This window comes from Zea mays, chromosome 7 (assembly GCF_902167145.1).
Source record: "Zea mays cultivar B73 chromosome 7, Zm-B73-REFERENCE-NAM-5.0, whole genome shotgun sequence".
Lineage (NCBI taxonomy): Eukaryota > Viridiplantae > Streptophyta > Magnoliopsida > Poales > Poaceae > Zea > Zea mays.
The window spans coordinates 160200992-160219067 of record NC_050102.1 but is presented as its reverse complement, the minus strand read 5'-3'; the positions used below and the strand labels follow the sequence as shown (position 1 = coordinate 160219067).

The 18076-nt window shown below is 57.8% G+C and overlaps 1 protein-coding gene across 1 annotated transcript; it reads right to left on the bottom strand.

Annotated features, from left to right (window-relative positions):
• On the bottom strand, nt 1-1883 carry LOC100282080 (anthocyanidin 3-O-glucosyltransferase). The gene has a single exon (NM_001154993.3). The coding sequence runs from the start codon at nt 1747-1749 to the stop codon at nt 319-321; it is 1431 nt and encodes a 476-aa protein (NP_001148465.2). The 5' UTR covers nt 1750-1883; the 3' UTR covers nt 1-318.
• Between the last annotated feature and the right edge of the window lie 16193 nt (nt 1884-18076).

Below are 18076 nucleotides of genomic sequence, written 5' to 3'. Positions count from 1 at the left end.
TGATTTCAACAGCCCCCTTATTACACTTTTTATTTGAAGGTAACGACAGAGATACGTGATACCTAAGTACCAAACACAATTACACAAGGCCAAGGCTCTATGGTCTAAGCATCTATGAACACTTGAAATATATATATAATAGAAATTGCCAAATTATAGGTGTTTGATTTTTACTTTATTTTTAGATAAAATATATCATTCATCTAATTTATATTCAATGATAAGAATTTATTCTCAACCTTAATCAATCACATCCTCTCTTACTGCTAGTTTACAGCAATAAAGAATGTGATGTAAAATTGCCTCTCATCGTCAGACTCATAGGTTCTTGTCGACTTTACATATCTTCTCTGATAGCCTTCGTAGTGAAGAGTAGGATGAGCCACCCTCCTCCACGGCGTTCCTGCAGGCATCCCTCATCTCCATGGCCTTCTCCCTCGCCTTCCTCCCTTCCTCGCCACCGCCCATCAGCTCCTTCACCGCTCGCTCCAGCTCCGAGGCCTCCACGAAATTGTTCCTCTTCCTGTCCACCTTCATCGCCACGGCGACGCCTACATAGGCCACCAGCGTGAACGCGTTCAGGTGCTGCTCGGCGTACAGCGGCCACGGTGCCATCGGCACCCCGAACCACAGGCTCTCGAGCACCGAGTTCCAGCCGCCGTGTGTCACGAAACCACCAACGGCGGCGTGGGCTAGTATCTCTTTCTGCGGCGCCTTCGTCGGCCACACCAGGCCTCTGCCCTTGGTCCTTTCGAGGAATCCATCGGGGAGCAGCTCGGAGAGGTTCGCGTCCGACGGGTGCCGCTCGCCGGGTGCCGGTGGGCCGCGCAGCACCCAGAGGAAGCGGTGGCCGCTACGCTCCAGGCCGTGCGCGATCTCGTGCGCCTGTGGCGCCGCGGAGAACCCTTGGCTCCCGAAGCAGAGGAGCACCACGGAGGCCGCGGGCTGCGTGTCGAGCCACCGCACGCACTCGTGCGGATGTTCTGTGTTAGTGGGCGGGGGGCTGAACGAGATAACCGGGCCAATTGGATAGACCGTCGGGGCACGGACACCCGGCGTGCACCGCCCGTCGGCGATGGCAGCAAGCACGCTCTGCTCGAGCTCGGCAGCCGTGTTGACGATGATGCCGTCGGCCTCGGCGAAGCGCCTGCCGTGGTACATGAACCACGTGTAATTCGGGTGGTTCTTGTCCATCACTGGCACCGGCAGGGAAGACGGCGGCACGGGCGGCAGCCCGGGCACATCCACCGCGCCCTCCATCTCCTCGAACTGGACCGTCACCTCCTCGTGGAGCGACGGGAGGCGGAGGAAGAACGCGAGCATCCCGGCGCTGGCAGTGAAGTAGACGTACGCGGGCACGGCGAGCTCGCGGGTCACGTCGAGCAGCGCCGTGCAGAAGAAGTCCATAACGACCGCTGCCACCGGGGAAGCCAGGCTGGAGATAGCCGCCCTGACGTGGGGCGCGTGCAGCTGTACCAGCCTGGAGATGAACTCCTCGATGCCGTGGAAGTCCGTCGGGGGCTGAACGGCGGGGAGGCGGACGAAGCGGACGTCGAGGCCCGATGCCTCCTCCCTGCGTATGTGGGCGTCGAGATCGGCCGCGAGCTGCTCCGTGGGCGCTCGCATGACGAGCACGGTGAGCGAGAGCGCGCGACCCCCGCGGGTGAGCAGCCGCTTGCCGGCGTCGAGCATGGACATGAGGTGGCCAGCACCCCACACGGGCAGTAAGACGACGGTAGGGGCTGCCATGGATGGATCGGGACGGGGTAGGAAGATGCTAGGATTTGTTTGAGGAAGTTGGGAGAAGTTAAAGCCCTGTAGGTTCCACGAGTGGCTGTCGTCCACGATGCCAAACGTTATTAAAGAAAAATAGGTGAGATTTCAATTCGTAAATAGTCTGTAGTTGCGTCCGTCCGAAACACGATTACACGAGCTCCACCTAGAATATTCGGAGGCCATTCGGTGACAATTTGGTGGCAGAGGTGCGAGTGGCAAAAAATTTGTGGGGTCACACCAGACGACCTCGCAACTGCTACCCAATATTCTCCGTGCGCATCACACATGCGACGTAAGAGCATCTCCAATAGTTATGTAAATTTAGCATCCTAAATTATAAATTTAAAAAGTTGCTAAATCACTTTAAGGAGTAGAAAAATGTGTGTGCTCCAACAGTTCTCTATTTATTGGTTGCTAATTTTAAAATTGTCCACATCAACATAAAAGTAAGCATGCTTTCTTTTTTTAATTGAGCTAGCACATCAACAACCTTCAATAACATTAATTGAGCTAGCACATCAACAACCTTCCATAACGTCTTGTAATATTGAAGTTGTCGATGGAAGACCAGAAGGTCGTGGTGATGGCACTGAAGATAGATTTGTGGTCAGCAGGTTGGTGTGACAACGCAAAACGGTGGCCGAAATATGGTTTCAGCGATGGATTTAGATCCAACATTGGTTTAGGTAGTTCCAACGAGGTTCTTAAATGTAGGGGTGAAATTGGGTTTTAGAGCAACTCCAATAGTTCTCTAAATAACTCTCTAAATCTTAAATTTAAGAAGTGAACAGAAAAATGCTTCTCCAATGGTTCTCTAAATAGACTTGCTAAATTTACTTAGTTGCTATTCAACTCTATTTACTCTCCACATTTAGCAACTCGGTAGGAACTCCCTAAATACAGTTGACGTCAATTTCTTCACACTAGCGTGATTATTTTTACCATACAGTGAGATAACCAGTTATAACACTTTTTTTCATTTTCTAGCATAATGAGGTAGCTAGGTCAAACACGTATGACGCAAGTTTCTCCTTCACCGTCGAACCTAACTTTCTCATAGGTTGCGTCACCGGACCACCACTCATCCATAATTCATATCGACCGACCTTTTTTCTTCCGCCCTCATATCCTCTGCTCTCAACCTTATTATCAGGCAGATCTCATAGGGACAGGGCCGCTAAAGCTAGATTCAAAATCAAACTACTTCCTAAATATGAGCAACTATTGGAGACTAAGTTATTTTTTACTTCCAATAGCTATTTAGCAACTTGCTAAACATGATTTTAGCAAGCTATTTTTTAGAGAACTACTGGAGTTGCTCTTATAAGGAATTTGTAAATTTAAGGACCTACTTTACATAACTGTTGGAGAAGAGTTTTCTCGAAAACTTCTTAAATTCATATTTAAGAAGTTGTTTACATAACTATTGAGGATGCTCTAAGATTGTATTTGATGGAAATTGTAAAACAGAGGACGCGGTATATTATTTGATATTATTTATTTGTATAGTGAAATTTAAAATAGAAAATGAGAGTGTATCGCGGACTAACGAGGAAATGTACACTAGTATAGATAAGCTTTATGCATACAGTTGTGAATATATTTGTAATAACGTTTTTTATAACACCAGTATTAGAGGTTAGTATAATTTTGTTTTTACAATCGAGCTAAAAAACTGATAGTGAAAAATGATTTTTACTCACGGTCTAGGTAATAAAACTGCTAGTGAATTTTGTTCATGAAACAAAAAAATGTGTTTTAAAAATAACAAAAAATATTTTTATTGGGGGATCAATTGCTGCAACACCAGTAACCACCCATATTCACGCACCAGGTTAAATATCGGTAGCAGATGCTTCATCCGACGTGTGGTGGTTGCTCATTCAGGTGGCGTCGCACTGCATGTAGCATGCATGGTTTTCTTTATTATTAAAGTAGGAAGGAAAACTGCTCCCAGAATCGTCCACGTCAGCGAAATTATTTTGGCCGTTGGATCGTTGATCATTAGTGGCATTCACTCCTGTGCGCCGTGTGTAGATTCTTCTATCAACAGGTGGTTCTTCTCTCCTCGTATCCTCTCTGTGTCTTCTTCTTCCTTCACATCTCGCTCTCGCGCTCTCTCCTCCTCCCCCAGAACTCCACCTTCCCCCGCTCGCCTGCGTGCTCCAGCAATAGCCGCTTTCGGACTTCGGTTTCCCTCCACCGGCGCTCCAAAGGTAACCACGCTTCCTCCCCCGCCCCCCTCCACCCCACCTCCTCCACCACACTCCGATTCCCATTGCTAGGGTTCGTCATGTTGGGTTGGAGTAGACACGGCAGCGGCATCGGCTCTTCCCCCTCCCCCCTCATACGTTTTTTCTTGCTAGGGTTTGACTAGGATTCCTCATACTGCCATTTATTTAGGGTTTAGGGTTCGTCGTCCGATTCATATGCTTCCCATCCCCCCCACCCCAAAGTTCTTTGCTTCCGCAATATCCGGTGTCTTCCACATTGGAGCTCCATGTCTCCAGAACTCTGTTGGGCGATGGCTTCCACAGGGCGACGGCCTCCATAGGGAAAAAGCGGTGAGTCTTCACTCTCATCGTCGTCTCCGCGTTGGACCATACGAATCCCCGGTCGAATCTGGCGCCGCCCACCCGCCCTCTCCCCCGCTGCTCCCCATCGCTCTTGGCCTTTCGTCGTGACTCACTTGCTCCCTCCCCGGCTCCCTACATCGCTCCCCATCCCATCTTGGCTTGCCCACAGCCCCAAGGAGGAGAAACCAGACTAGGACCAATAGCCATCAATTCCTTCAATGTTTTATGCTGGTCACCGTGGAGCTCCGTGTGGTGGGGTTCGACAAGGAGGTGGTAAAGCAGCGGCGGCGGGTGCGCAGGAGACTTCACCCCCAAAACTCCATCTTCCCCCGCTCGCCCGCGTGGTCCGGCGATAGCCGCTTTTGGGCTCCGCGATACTTCTAGGGTCCTCTCTCTTTCTGGTGAAAAGGGAAGCGGTTTGATTCTCCTCGGTGGCAGTAGGACCGAAGACGAGCGACGTCAGCATAGCGAGGGTAGGAGTAGGACCGAAGCTTTCCCAGAGCAAAAATCGGTGACCGCGACGACGGTGACACTGATCCCGACCATCTGCCCACGCTCGAACAGGTAACTGCCTTTCTTCTCCACAACATTCACTTCTGTTGTGGCTTCCAAGCGCCTCTTCCTCTTCCTCTGTGAGTTTCTTCTCGTCGGCCTGGAAGCCGTCAGACCCCACGAGCTTATCCCCCAGCTCCCTCCCACCGCTCCCTCCCCATCAAACGGCACCGCGCCTCAGGGGCCTCTCTTCCTCCTCAATTGCTCCCTCCACCTCCCCTCCCCTCCCATGAAACGCCATCGCGTCGCATGGGAGACTGCTGTTAGCTCCTGCCGACCTGCAAGCTGTCAGGCGTTGCTCAGCGTCTCCCCCCTGTGTCTTCGTTCCATGTGTTTATTTTTTCCTTCTCGGCATGCTACAAGCCTTTACATCTGTAGATATAATAAGTAGTATATCTTATTTCAGTTTATTATTCACTGAATTATGTGCATCAGTACTCGGTATGGATGTCTTCAAGGGAAAAACGGCTCCTGTTCTTCGGATTTTTTTACTCCTTCCTCGTAGCCAATTTTTCTAGCAATGGTAATACCATTCAAACTGCAACTAGAGGAATGTAATTGATTGCATTGTGCCTTCTGAGGAGGTTAGAAGGCTTATGCCAACTGTGCAACAGCAAAATTTGGTTTTTTTCTTTTCTTTTGTTATTTTGTTTAGTCACACATGCTTCATGTTAATAAGGAAGAAAGTGGAAATAGGTGACGTACACTATGATTGATCCGTGTGAGGAAAAAAAATTTCAATTTATTTTGTCGAGGTTTCTAATATCGATAGTGTTCCAAAATCATCTCTTCTATCATTCTTCTTTAGTCGTCGTGTTCTGCTCCGCGAATTGCTGTCCGTGTTGCTGCGCTCTTATTTTCGCTTCGTTACGTTGTCCGTCCATGAGCTAAACCGCATTGGAGACGCAGATGAAATATTGTCGTGCATGTTGTATATTCTTCGTGATGACTTAGCGCTGCTTTGTCAGCTTTCATAATAAGAAAATTTCTCTTTTGTCATATTTCTAACTGCTTCAAATTTTGTATTACATTTTTTTAAAAAAAACTGTGAACCACTAATATACCTGCCTTTTTATTTAGCCTACAACGACGGAAAGGAAGTTGGCACCTTCAAGGGTACTCAAACATTGCTGCACCGGACGTCGTGTCGTGATTAATTGGTAAGAGTACTTTTGAAATCCTAGATGCTATAAGTTTTCTGTAAGCCGTTTTATGCTTACTAAAGTATGATCTATATCTAGCTGTTTGATTCCTCTTTGGGATCCTTTTTTCCTTCAGCAACGTGCTTTCATGTTCGTTAATGTCGGCGTTTCGAGACCGGGGGGTCCCTAAGCCGACGAGTGAGTGTGCCGCGTGCCCCAGCCCAGATGGGTCGAGCGCGTGGGCGAGCGCGAAGGGGGGAAAGCGAGGTGGCCGGAGACGGGCGTGAGAGAGGTGGAAATCCTGCGGCCTTCGTGTTCGTCCCGCGCCCAGGTCGGGTGCGCTTGCAGTAGGGGGTTACAAGCGTCCACGCGGGTGAGGGAAGCGAGCGGCCCCAGGAGAGCGCCTGTCCCGTCCTCGTCCCCGCGCGGCCAACCTTCTCTAAGAAGGCCCTGGTCCTTCCTTTTATAGGCGTAAGGAGAGGATCCAGGTGTACAATGGGGGTGTAGCAGAGTGCTACGTGTCTAGCGGGGGGAGAGCTAGCGCCCTAAGTACATGCCAATGTGGCAGCCGGAGAGATCTTGGCACCCTGCTGGTGTGATGTCGTGGCTGTCGGAGGAGCAACGGAGCCTGGCGGAGGGACAGCTGTCGGAGCGGTCGAGTCCTTGCTGACGTCCCCCTGCTTCCGTAAGGGAGCCGAGAGCCGCCGTCGTCATAGGGCTAGCGGGGCGCCATCATTGCATATCTGGCGGAGCTAGCCAGATCGGACACCGGTCTTATTCTCTACGGCCCGAGTCGGCTCGGGGTAGGGTGATGATGGCGCTCCCTGTTGACGTGGCTGGCCTGTGCCCTAGGTCGGGCGACGTGGAGGCTCCTCCGAAGCCGAGGTCGAGTCTGTCTTCCATGACCGAGGCCGAGCCCGAGCCCCTGGGTCAGGCGAGGCGGAGGTTGTTCGGCAGAGGCCAGGGCGGAGTCCGAGCCCTGGGTCAGGCGGAGCGGAGTTTCCTATGGCGCCTTTGGCAGGGCCTGACTGCCTGTCAGTCTCACTCTGTCAAGTGGCACTGCAGTCGGAGTGGCGCAGGCAGCGCTGTCCTTCTGTCAGACCGGTCAGTGGAGCGGCGAAGTGACGGCGGTCACTTCGGCTCTGCCGGGGGGCGCGCGTCAGGATAAAGGTGTCAGGCTACCTTTGCGTTAAATGCTCCTGCGACTCAGTCGGTCGGCGTGGCGATTTAGTCAGGGTTGCTTCTTAGCAAAGGCAAAGCCTCGGGCGAGCCGGAGATGTGTCCGCCGTTAAAAGGGGGGCCTCGGGCGAGACGGAAATCCCTCGAGGTCGGCTGCCCTTGTCCGAGGCTAGGCTCGGGCGAGGCGTGATCGAGTCGCTCGTATGGACTGATCCCTGACTTAATCGCACCCATCAGGCCTCTGCAGCTTTATGCTGATGGGGGTTACCAGCTGAGAATTAGGCGTCTTGAGGGTACCCCTAATTATGGTCCCCGACAGTAGCCCCCGAGCCTCGAAGGGAGTGTTAGCACTCGCTTGGAGGCTTTCGTCGCACTTTTTTGCAAGGGGACCAGCCTTTCTCGGTTGCATTTTGTTCCGGTGGGTGCGCGCGAGCGCACCCGCCGGGTGTAGCCCCCGAGGCCTCGGAGGAGTGGTTTCACTCCCCCGAGGTCTTAATGCCTTGCGTAATGCTTCGACTGGTCTGGTTGTTCCCTCATGCGAACTGGCCGTAGCCCGGGTGCACGGTCGGGGCCCAAGCTCTCGGGCTGGTATGTTGACGCTGTCAACGGTTCGGCCGGAGCCGGTTTTGCGAGAGCAGCCCCCGAGCCTCCGCACAGGGCGAGAGGACGATCAGGGACAGACTCAGCTTTTTTACATACGCCCCTACGTCGCCTTTCCGCAAGGAGGAGGGGGGAGAGCGCCATGTTACCCTCGATGGGCACCGAACATGGTGTCTCCGGTGAGCTGCAAGCGGGTAATCCGAGTGGACGTCCGTGCCCCGTTCGTTGGGGGTCGGCTAGGGGCCTAGAGGCACGCCCAAAAGTACCTGCGGGTGATCTGTCGGACCCGGTCCCCTGGCGACGGGGTCCGAGGGCTCGATGCCTCCCTCTGATGGGATTCCGTTACAAGATCGCTCCCGCTGGTCTCGGAAATGTCCTAGGGTACCTCGGGAGCGCAGCCCGAGCCTTGGTTATGTATCGAACGTACCCCTGGTCATCCCTCGCTCGGCGTCTGAGGCGACTGTGAACCCTTCGGGGGCCAGCCTTCGAACCCCTGATCAGTAATGGGCGCGGAGCCCGAGTAGCCTGAGGCGGCCGTGGAGCCCTTCGGGGGGCCGGCCTTCGAACCTCTGACCAGTAGTGGGTGTAGGGCCCACGCGATCTGAGGCGACTGTTGAACCCCTCGGAGGGCCAGCCTTCGAACCTCTGATCAGTAGGGGGCTCGGAGCCCGGTTCCTTCACAGGGAAGGATCCTTTTCGGGGTATCCCCCTTCCCCGGTCCCTGTTGCAAGAGATAGAGAAAGAGGAAAAAAGGAAAAGGATACGAAATCGAACGACGTGGCGTACCTTTTTTGGCGCGGTTATTGCGGCGAAGGCGAAGCGTCGCCCGCTTCTCCTGCCAGAAGCGCCACCTGTCCCGCCGCGGAGTTAATGCGACGGGGCGAGTGGTTGGCGGGGCGGCCGTTGCGTGTGCGTGAGCCGTTCGAGGAACGGATCACGGGCGCGCCGTCTTCACGCCGTGAGCGGAGGCTCTCTTGCTGCCCCTGGATGGGACGTGAGCCTGGCTGACGACGTGACCGCTGCTCCCGCCCGCCTGCCACCGTCATTACTATCGGCCCACTTTCGGCCGCATTGACCGTCGCGCCAGGCTGGCGCCGCTGGGTCGTGCGCTGGGTCGCCTCGAGTCGCGGCATTGGTTCCGCAACCGAAGAGGCGCGATGGTGACGCAAGTGGCGGTGCAGTTGCCTGCATGCAGCATCCGGCGCGCCGGTTGCGTGACGCGTGGGCCTGGGCCTCCATGCTGGCGTGTTGGGAGTCAGAGAAGCGTGTCCACTTGGCGCGGTTGCATGCCGCCTGCATGGCTGCCCGCTCCTTCCGCTCGTTGGTCTGGGCAAAAGTGGGGGTCGCTTGTAACCGCTGGGCGGTTGTGTGCACCACGCGCGGCGGTTCGGCTTCTTCTGCTCCGAGCCGGCTTGCATGACATGCGGGACCCAGCCCCCGCGCCGCAGGGGAGGGCCTTGGAGCGTGTTGGAGAAGACTCAGCCCGTGACGTTTGGGGCGCACGTAGGGAGAGTTGCCTTTAAAAGGAGGGCGACCCCTTTCGGAAGGCGACCATGTCTTCTCCCCACCTTATGCATCGCGTCTTTCCACCTTCCAGGCCCCCAGTTGGGGGAACCCGCCGTCTTTCCGCCTCATCGTTGGAGGAACGCAACTCCGCGGGAGTTGGTACCTTTCAGCCATCGTTCGGCTTCAAGGATTTTCATCATGCAGCCCGGCTGCACCCCTCCACCGGCGGTCACCCAAGATGGTGACCTCCAGCTTGATGGTGGGGGAAAGCGAGCCGGGCTGCGTCCTCTCCCCCTCCCTCAGCCTCAAGGATTTTCATCACCAAGGCTGGGGAGGGGAGTGTGCCGAGTTGGGGTCGGCCCCTGCGTGGGCGGTGGCCCGCTCCTTCACTCAGTGATGGGAGGAAGGAGCAGTTGTCGTCCGTGGCGCTGGCAGCTGCAGCGTGCCCGGCTTTCGGACGCGAGTGGCTTCGGAGCCGCTCGCGGCGTCGGCGTCTGTCACGGCAGCTGGAAGAGGTTCTTCTGCCGGCGTGATAGCCAAGGCTGGCCACGGACCGACCTCCAACTCTATGGCCTTCTGCCCGTCCTTGCCTTACGAGTTTTGGCATGGGCGGGGGCCTCCTGGCAGCAGCATCCGCCCTGAGGTCGGTGCTGCCGCTGTTTGGCCCCTCGGGGCAGAAGTCGTCGTCGTCGCCGCTGCTGGAGCAGGTGACGGCGCGCCGTTCGTCGGTCTTCCGTTGCTCCGCAGGCCTTCCCCCATGGAGTGGGGTTGTTCGTACCTGCGGAGGGGGAACCGGAGTTCCGTTTGTAATGGCACTTTGAATGCCGGTGTCTTTGTTAATTGTGGCTATCGAGGCCTGAACATGTGTGTAATTTTGGCACGGAGCCATGTTTTTTCCTCATTTTCGAGCACTAAGACTCGCCTGTTGATTATCTGAACCGCTTCACCAAGCATGAGTCGCCCCGTGTCAAGGTGACGAGTGAGGTATCCGTATCCCGGAGGCATAGGAGTCCCTCGGCTCGGTCGGCCTTGTTGTCTGAGGCTCCTCTAGCTTAGTTAAAGAGACCCCTTGGCCGCTCTTCGACGAGCCGAGGCCAGGGGTAGCGATATCAGCACGAACAGAGGCGGAGTTGGCTCGAAAATGAAAACCTGGTTGGCCGGAGCCTAGCCGGGTCGTCCGTCAGCGGGACCGATGCCGGAGTTGATCAGCCGAGGCCTCGGACCGGGCTGGCGCCCTTAGAAGATGGTTGGCCGAGGCCCCGGGGGTAACCGGCCGAGCCGCCTGCTCGGGCCAGATTCCCGGAGAAGTCCATGGACCGCGTCGCCGTCCGAGGCTGGGTCGGACCTCGCTGAAGGTGTCGTCGATGCCGAGGGTGCTACAGCCCCCTTCTAGCGTGAAGACCCGAGCCTGCAGGATCAGATTGTCTTGTAGCGTGTGCCTTTTGCGGCCGCCGAGGCCAGCACACACACCCTCGCTGCGTTGTAGAGCTGCGTCTCTTTTCCTCTTGTTTCGAGTATCTGGACTTTTTGTTGGTAACAGGGATGTTTGTGCGGGCGAGAGTTGCTTCTCGCGGAAGGTGATGAGTGAGGTATCCGTATCCCGGAGGCGTGGGAGTCCCTCGGCTCGATCGGCCTTGCCGCTTACGCGTACTTTCACCCGTCCATGAGGCCCTGTCACCGACTCAGTCGAGAAGGCTCGGAGGACCGCTTCGACAGAAGAGCTTCCGAACGTAAAGACTTGTTCGGTCCGCGGAATCACTTTATCCGAACGCGAGTTACTTATCGCAGAAGGTGATGAGTGAGGTATCCGTATCCCGGAGGCGTAGGAGTCCCTCGGCTCGGTCAGCCTTGGCTGCTTACGTGTACTCCGTCGTTTTTAGGATCCGCTTTTCGAAGTAGTCAAAAAAGCACGAAAGATATTCTGCTAAAAGAGATCTTTTTTCGAGGAAAATTTCGACGCAGAGGGGGTTCCCCCCCTTTTAGCCCCCGAGGGAGGGTCGGGCTTTGCCGAGGCGAGGCCGACCCTTCCTTGATGACTAAACTTTGCGTGGGTGCGAGGTATATGAACAACTTGAAAACATCTTAAGGGTAGAAGCGACGTAGCTGTTTGATGTTCCAAGCGTTGCCGTAGACCTCGCCTTGACTGTTGGCCAGCTTGTACGTTCTGGGCTTCAGAACTTTGGCGATGACGAATGGCCCCTCCCAGGGGGGCATGAGCTTGTGCCTCCCCCGGGCGTCTTGCCGCAGCCGAAGCACCAGGTCGCCCACCTGGAGGTCTCGGGGCCGGACCCCTCGGGCGTGGTAGCGTCGCAGGGACTGCTGGTACCGCGCCGAGTGTAGTAAGGCCTTGTCCCGAGCCTCTTCCAGCTGGTCCAGCGAGTCTTCTCGGCTAGCTTGGTTGCTTTGATCGTTGTAGGCCCTCATCCTTGGGGAGCCGTATTCCAGGTCAGTGGGCAAGATGGCCTCGGCCCCGTAGACCAGGAAGAACGGCGTGAAACCCGTGGCTCGACTCGGCGTTGTCCTCAGGCTCCAGACCACCGAGGAGAGTTCCTTCATCCATCGCTTGCCGAACTTGTTGAGGTCGTTGTAAATCTGGGGCTTGAGCCCTTGTAGAATCATGCCATTGGCACGCTCCACTTGCCCATTCGACATGGGATGAGCCACGGCGGCCCAGTCCACCCGGATGTGGTGATCCTCGCAAAAATCCAAGAATTTTTTGCCGGTGAACTGGGTACCGTTGTCGGTGATGATGGAGTTTGGGACCCCGAAGCGATGGATGATGTTGGTGAAGAACGCCACCGCCTGCTCGGATCTGATGCTGTTCAGGGGTCGGACCTCGATCCACTTGGAGAATTTGTCGATGGCGACCAGCAGGTGCGTGTAGCCCCCGGGCGCCTTCTGCAAGGGACCGACGAGGTCCAGACCCCACACAACAAAGGGCCAGGTGATGGGTATCGCCTGTAGAGCCTGAGCGGGCAGGTGGGTCTGCTTCGCATAGAATTGGCACCCTTCGCAGGTGCGGACAATTCTAGTGGCGTCAGCCACCGCCGTTGGCCAGTAGAAGCCTTGCCGGAAAGCATTCCCGACAAGGGCTCGAGGCGCTGCATGATGGCCACAAGCCCCCGAGTGTATTTCTCGCAGGAGTTCCTGACCTTCGGCGATGGAGATGCATCGCTGGAGGATGCCCGAGGGGCTGCGGTGGTAAAGCTCCTGCTCATCGCCCAGCAAGACGAACGACTTGGCGCGTCGCGCTACCCGCCGAGCCTCGGCTTGGTCGGGGGGTAGCTCTCCTTGGCGGAGATATTGCAGGTACGGGGCCTGCCAATTTCGATCAGGCGTGGCCCCTTCTCTGCTCCTCCTCGACGTGCAGTGCCTCGCCCTCGGGGGCCGAGGGTACCTCGGGCCGAACCGAGGGCGCCTCGGGCTGAGCCGAGGGGGCCTCGGGCTGAGCCGAGGGTGCCTCGGGCTCGGGCGTGTCGTCGATCTTGACGGAGGGCTGATGCAGATCCTGGGAGAAGACGTCCGGGGGAACCGTCGTTCGCCCCGAGGCTATTTTTGCCAGCTCGTCCGCAGTCTCGTTGTAGCGGCGAGCGATGTGGTTAAGCTCGAGCCCGTAGAACTTGTCTTCCAGGCGCCGAACCTCATCGCAGTAGGCCTCCATCTTCGGGTCGCGACAGTGGGAGTTCTTCATGACTTGGTCGATGACGAGCTGGGAGTCACCGCGGGCGTCGAGGCGTCCGACCCCTAGCTCGATGGCGATCCGCAACCCGTTGACCAGAGCCTCGTATTCAGCCACATTGTTGGACGCCGGGAAATGGAGGCGTAGCACGTAGCGTAGGTGTTTCCCGAGGGGCGAGATGAAGAGCAGGCCCGCGTCGGCTCCCGTCTTCATCAGCGACCCATCGAAAAACATGGTCCAGAGCTCCGGTTGGATCGGAGCCGTCGGCAGCTGAGTGTCGACCCATTCGGCTACGAAGTCCGCCAACACCTGGGACTTGATGGCCTTCCGAGGGGCGAACGAGATTGTCTCGCCCATGATTTCCACCGCCCACTTTGCGATCCTGCCCGGGGCCTCACGGCACTGGATGATCTCCCCCAGGGGGAAGGATGACACCACAGTTACCGGATGAGACTCGAAGTAGTGTCGTAACTTCCGCCTCGTCAGGATCACTGCATACAGCAGCTTCTGAACTTGTGGGTAGCGGATCTTGGTTTCGGACAGTACCTCGCTGACGAAGTAGACTGACCTCTGAACGGGCAATGCATGCCCCTCTTCTTGCCTCTCGACCACAATCGCGGCGTTAACCACCTGAGTGGTCGCGGCGACGTAGACCAAGAGGGCTTCTCCATCAGCTAGGGGCACCAAGATAGGCGCCTTTGTAAGGAGCGCCTTCAGGTTCCCAAGAGCTTCCTCGGCCTCAGGGGTCCAAGCGAAACACTCGGCCTTCCTTAAGAGGCGGTACAGAGGCAGACCTCTTTCGCCGAGGCGTGAGATGAAGCGGCTCAGGGCCGCGAGACATCCCGTGACCCTCTGTACGCCTTTTAAGTCCTTGATGGGCCCCATGCTGGTGATAGCTGCGATCTTCTCCGGGTTGGCTTCGATGCCTCGCTCGGAGACGATGAACCCCAAGAGCATGCCCCGGGGTACCCCGAAGACACACTTCTCGGGATTGAGCTTGACGCCTTTCGCCTTGAGACATCGGAATGTCACTTCAAGGTCGGAGAGGAGGTCGGAAGCCTTCCTTGTCTTGACTACGATGTCGTCGACGTAGGCCTCGACTGTGCGACCGATGTGTTCGCCGAACACATGGTTCATGCACCGCTGGTACGTCGCGCCCGCATTCCTCAAACCGAACGGCATGGTGACATAGCAGTACATGCCGAAGGGCGTGATGAAAGAAGTCGCGAGCTGGTCGGACTCTTTCATCCGGATTTGGTGATACCCTGAGTAGGCATCGAGGAAGGACAGGGTTTCGCACCCAGCAGTGGAATCCACGATTTGATCGATGCGAGGTAGAGGGTAGGGAACCTTCGGACATGCTTTGTTGAGATCAGTGTAGTCTACACACATCCGCCATTTCCCCCTTTCTTCCTCCAAAGCACAGGGTTGGCAAGCCATTCGGGATGGAATACCTCTTTGATGAACCCTGCTGCCATTAGCTTGTGGATCTCCTCGCCTATCACTCTGCGCTTCTCCTCGTCGAATCGGCGCAGAGGCTGCCTGACGGGTCGGGCTCCGGCCCGAATATCCAGCGAGTGCTCGGCGACATCCCTCGGTATGCCGGGCATGTCCGAGGGACTCCACGCAAAGACGTCGGCGTTTGCGCGGAGAAAGTCGACGAGCACTGCTTCCTATTTGGGGTCGAGCCCAGAACCGATCCGGATCTGCTTGGAGGTGTCGCCACTGGGGTCGAGAGGGACGGCCTTAACCGTCTCCGCTGGCTCGAAGTTGCCGGCATGACGCTTCACGTCTGGCACCTCTTTGGAGAGGTTCTCCAGGTCGGCGATGAGGGCCTCGGACCCGGCGAGGGCCTCGGCGTACTCCACGCACTCCACGTCGCATTCGAACGCGTGTTTGTACGTGGGGCCGACGGTGATGACCCCGTTGGGGCCCGACATCTTGAGCTTTAGGTAGGTGTAGTTGGGGACGACCATGAACTTCGCGTAGCATGGCCTCCCCAGTACCGCGTGGTAGGTTCCTCGGAACCCGACCACCTCGAACGTCAAAGTCTCCCTTCGGAAGTTGGAGGGCGTTCCGAAGCAGACGGGAAGGTCGAGTCGTCCGAGGGGCTGGACGCGCTTCCCAGGAATGATCCCGTGGAAGGGTGCAGCGCCTGCTCGGACGGAGGACAGATCGACGCGCAGGAGCCTGAGGGTCTCGGCGTAGATGATGTTGAGGCAGCTGCCCCCGTCCATCAGGACCTTGGTGAGCCTGACGTCGCCGATGATGGGGTCGACGACGAGCGGGTATTTCCCCGGGCTCGGCACGTGGTCGGGGTGGTCGGCTTGGTCGAAGGTGATGGGCTTGTCGGACCAGTCTAGGTAGACTGGCGCCGCCACCTTCACCGAGCAGACCTCCCGGCGCTCTTGCTTGCGATGCCGAGCCAAGGCATTCGCCACATGCCCCCCGTAGATCATGAAGCAGTCGCGGACCTCGGGGAACTCTGCTGCTTGGTGATCTTCCTTCTTGTCGTCGTCGTGGGCCCTGCCACCCTCTGTGGGCGGCCCAGCCCTGTGGAAGTGGCGCCGAAGCATGACGCACTCCTCGAGGGTGTGCTTGACGGGCCCCTGATGATAGGGGCACGGCTCCTTGAGCATCTTGTCGAAGAGGTTTGCACCTCCGGGGGGCTTCCGAGGGTTCTTGTACTCGGCGGCGGCGACAAGGTCCGCGTCGGCGGCGTCGCGTTTCGCTTGCGACTTCTTCTTGCCTTTCCTCTTGGTGCCGCGCGGAGTAGACGCCTCGGGAGCCTCTTCCGATGGGCGGCCCTGGGGCTGCTTGTCCTTTCGGAAGATAGCCTCGACCGCCTCCTGGCCAGAGGCGAACTTGGTGGCGATGTCCATCAGCTCGCTCGCCCTGGTGGGGGTCTTGCGACCCAACTTACTCACCAGGTCACGGCAGGTGGTGCCGGCAAGGAACGCGCCGATGACATCCGAGTCGGTGATGTTGGGCAGCTCGGTGCGCTGCTTCGAGAATCGCCGGATGTAGTCCCGGAGTGACTCTCCCGGCTGTTGTCGGCAGCTTCGGAGGTCCCAGGAATTCCCGGGGCGCACGTACGTGCCCTGGAAATTGCCGGCGAAGGCTTGGACCAAGTCATCCCAGTTGGAGATCTGCCCCGGAGGCAGGTGCTCCAACCAGGCGCGAGCAGTGTCGGAGAGGAACAGGGGGAGGTTGCGGATGATGAGGTTGTCGTCGTCCGTTCCACCCAGTTGGCAGGTCAGGCGGTAGTCTGCGAGCCACAGTTCCGGTCTTGTTTCCCCCGAGTACTTTGTGATAGTAGTCGGGGGTCGGAACCGGGTCGGGAACGGCGCCCGTCGGATGGCCCGACTGAAGGCCTGCGGACCGGGTGGTTCGGGCGAGGGACTCCGATCCTCCCCGCTGTCGTAGCGTCCCCCACGCCTGGGGTGGTAGCCTCGGTGCACCCTTTCATCGAGGTGGGCCCGACGGTCGCGACGATGGTGCTCGTTGCCGAGGTGGCCCGGGGCCGCAGGCGCGGTGTTGCGCGTGCGTCCGGAGTAGACCGAGGCTTCCCGCATGAATCGGGAAGTCGCGACATGAAGTTCCGAGGGGTATCCCTGCCTTCGGGAGGCAGAGCTCTCGGCCCGCTGGACCGCAGCGCCTTCCAGGAGATTCTTGAGCTCTCCCTGGATTCGCCGACCCTTAATGGTTGATGGCTCCGGCATCGCGCGGAGGAGCATCGCTGCGGCTGCCAGGTTCTGACCGACCCCGCTGGATACGGGTGGCGGTCTGACCCTGACGTCGTTGGCGACGCGGTGCTGGAAACCCTGGGGCAGGTGACGTATTTCTCCGTCCGGGGGTTGGCCTGCCCATACCTGCCCGACGTCCCGGCGGATCGACTCAAGCGCTCTTGCTCCCTCGTCGAGCCTGGCCTGCGCCCCGCGGACTTGCTCGAGCTGTGGGTCGTGACCCCCCGCCGGAACGGGGACCACAGCTAGCTCCCGCGGGATGTCAGCGCGAGGCGCCGGCCTAGGGAGATCACCGTCCTCCGGCATGCCGAGATGGTTGCCTTCGGAGGGATCCCCTAGCTCGACGTGGGAACATTCGCGGCTTGGGCCGCAGTCCTCGTCGTCAAGGCTGCGGCTACCGTCGGAACAGTCGGAGAGGCAGTAGTCACATGCGGTCATAAAGTCCCGCATGGCACTGGGGTTGCCAAATCCAGAGAAATCCCAACAGATGCTGGGGTCGTCATCTTCCTCGGACCCAGAGGGCCCGTAGGTCGAGACGTCCGTCAATCGGTCCCAAGGCGACCGCATACGAAACCCCAGAGGGGTTGCACTCGCCTCAACGAGAGCGCCCGCCAAAGCAAGGTCGCTAGGCGGGTTGAGGCCGAGTCGAAATGACGTAGGATGGGGATTGGTCGGTACCTTTTGGTCGATGAGGAGCGTCATAGTCACGTCGGGGACTGATTGCACCGTCGTCTCAGGTACGAGGGCGACGTCCTGCAAGCTCTCCGCGAGCGCGCTGGCGTCGTCCACTTGCTCGGGATTGGTGTGTCGTGGGGGGGACGGCGCTCGCCTTCATCTCAAATGCGAGGTTGACGCCTGACGCGCCCCCCATTGGGGCGCTGGGGACGTCGATTCACTCGACAGCCGATGAAGCGCGGCCTCCCGCTTGGCCTTGGTTGCCCCGCCTCCTCCTCCGTTGGCGGGGGAGAGGACGGGGCGAGCTCGAATGTCGTTCTTCCACCACGCGGGGAAGATGTCGTCGATTCCGCCGCCGGCGGGCGGGTTGTCGGCCGCCATTGTCGTTGTCGCGCGGCGGTGGAAGGAGTATCATGTCGTAGCTGCCGTCGAAGGACATGAACTCAAGACTCCCGAAACGGAGCACCGTCCCGGGCCGGAGAGGTTGCTGGAGACTGCCCATCTGGAGCTTGACGGGAAGCTGTTCATCAGCACGCAGCAGGCCCCTACCTGGCGCGCCAACTGTCGGCGTTTCGAGACCGGGGGGTCCCTAAGCCGACGAGTGAGTGTGCCGCGTGCCCCAGCCCAGATGGGTCGAGCGCGTGG

What these genes read in the sequence shown, in the direction of transcription:
- LOC100282080 (NM_001154993.3), bottom strand. Translation starts at nt 1,749, where the DNA reads ATGGCAGCCCCTACCGTCGTCTTACTGCCCGTGTGGGGTGCTGGCCAC.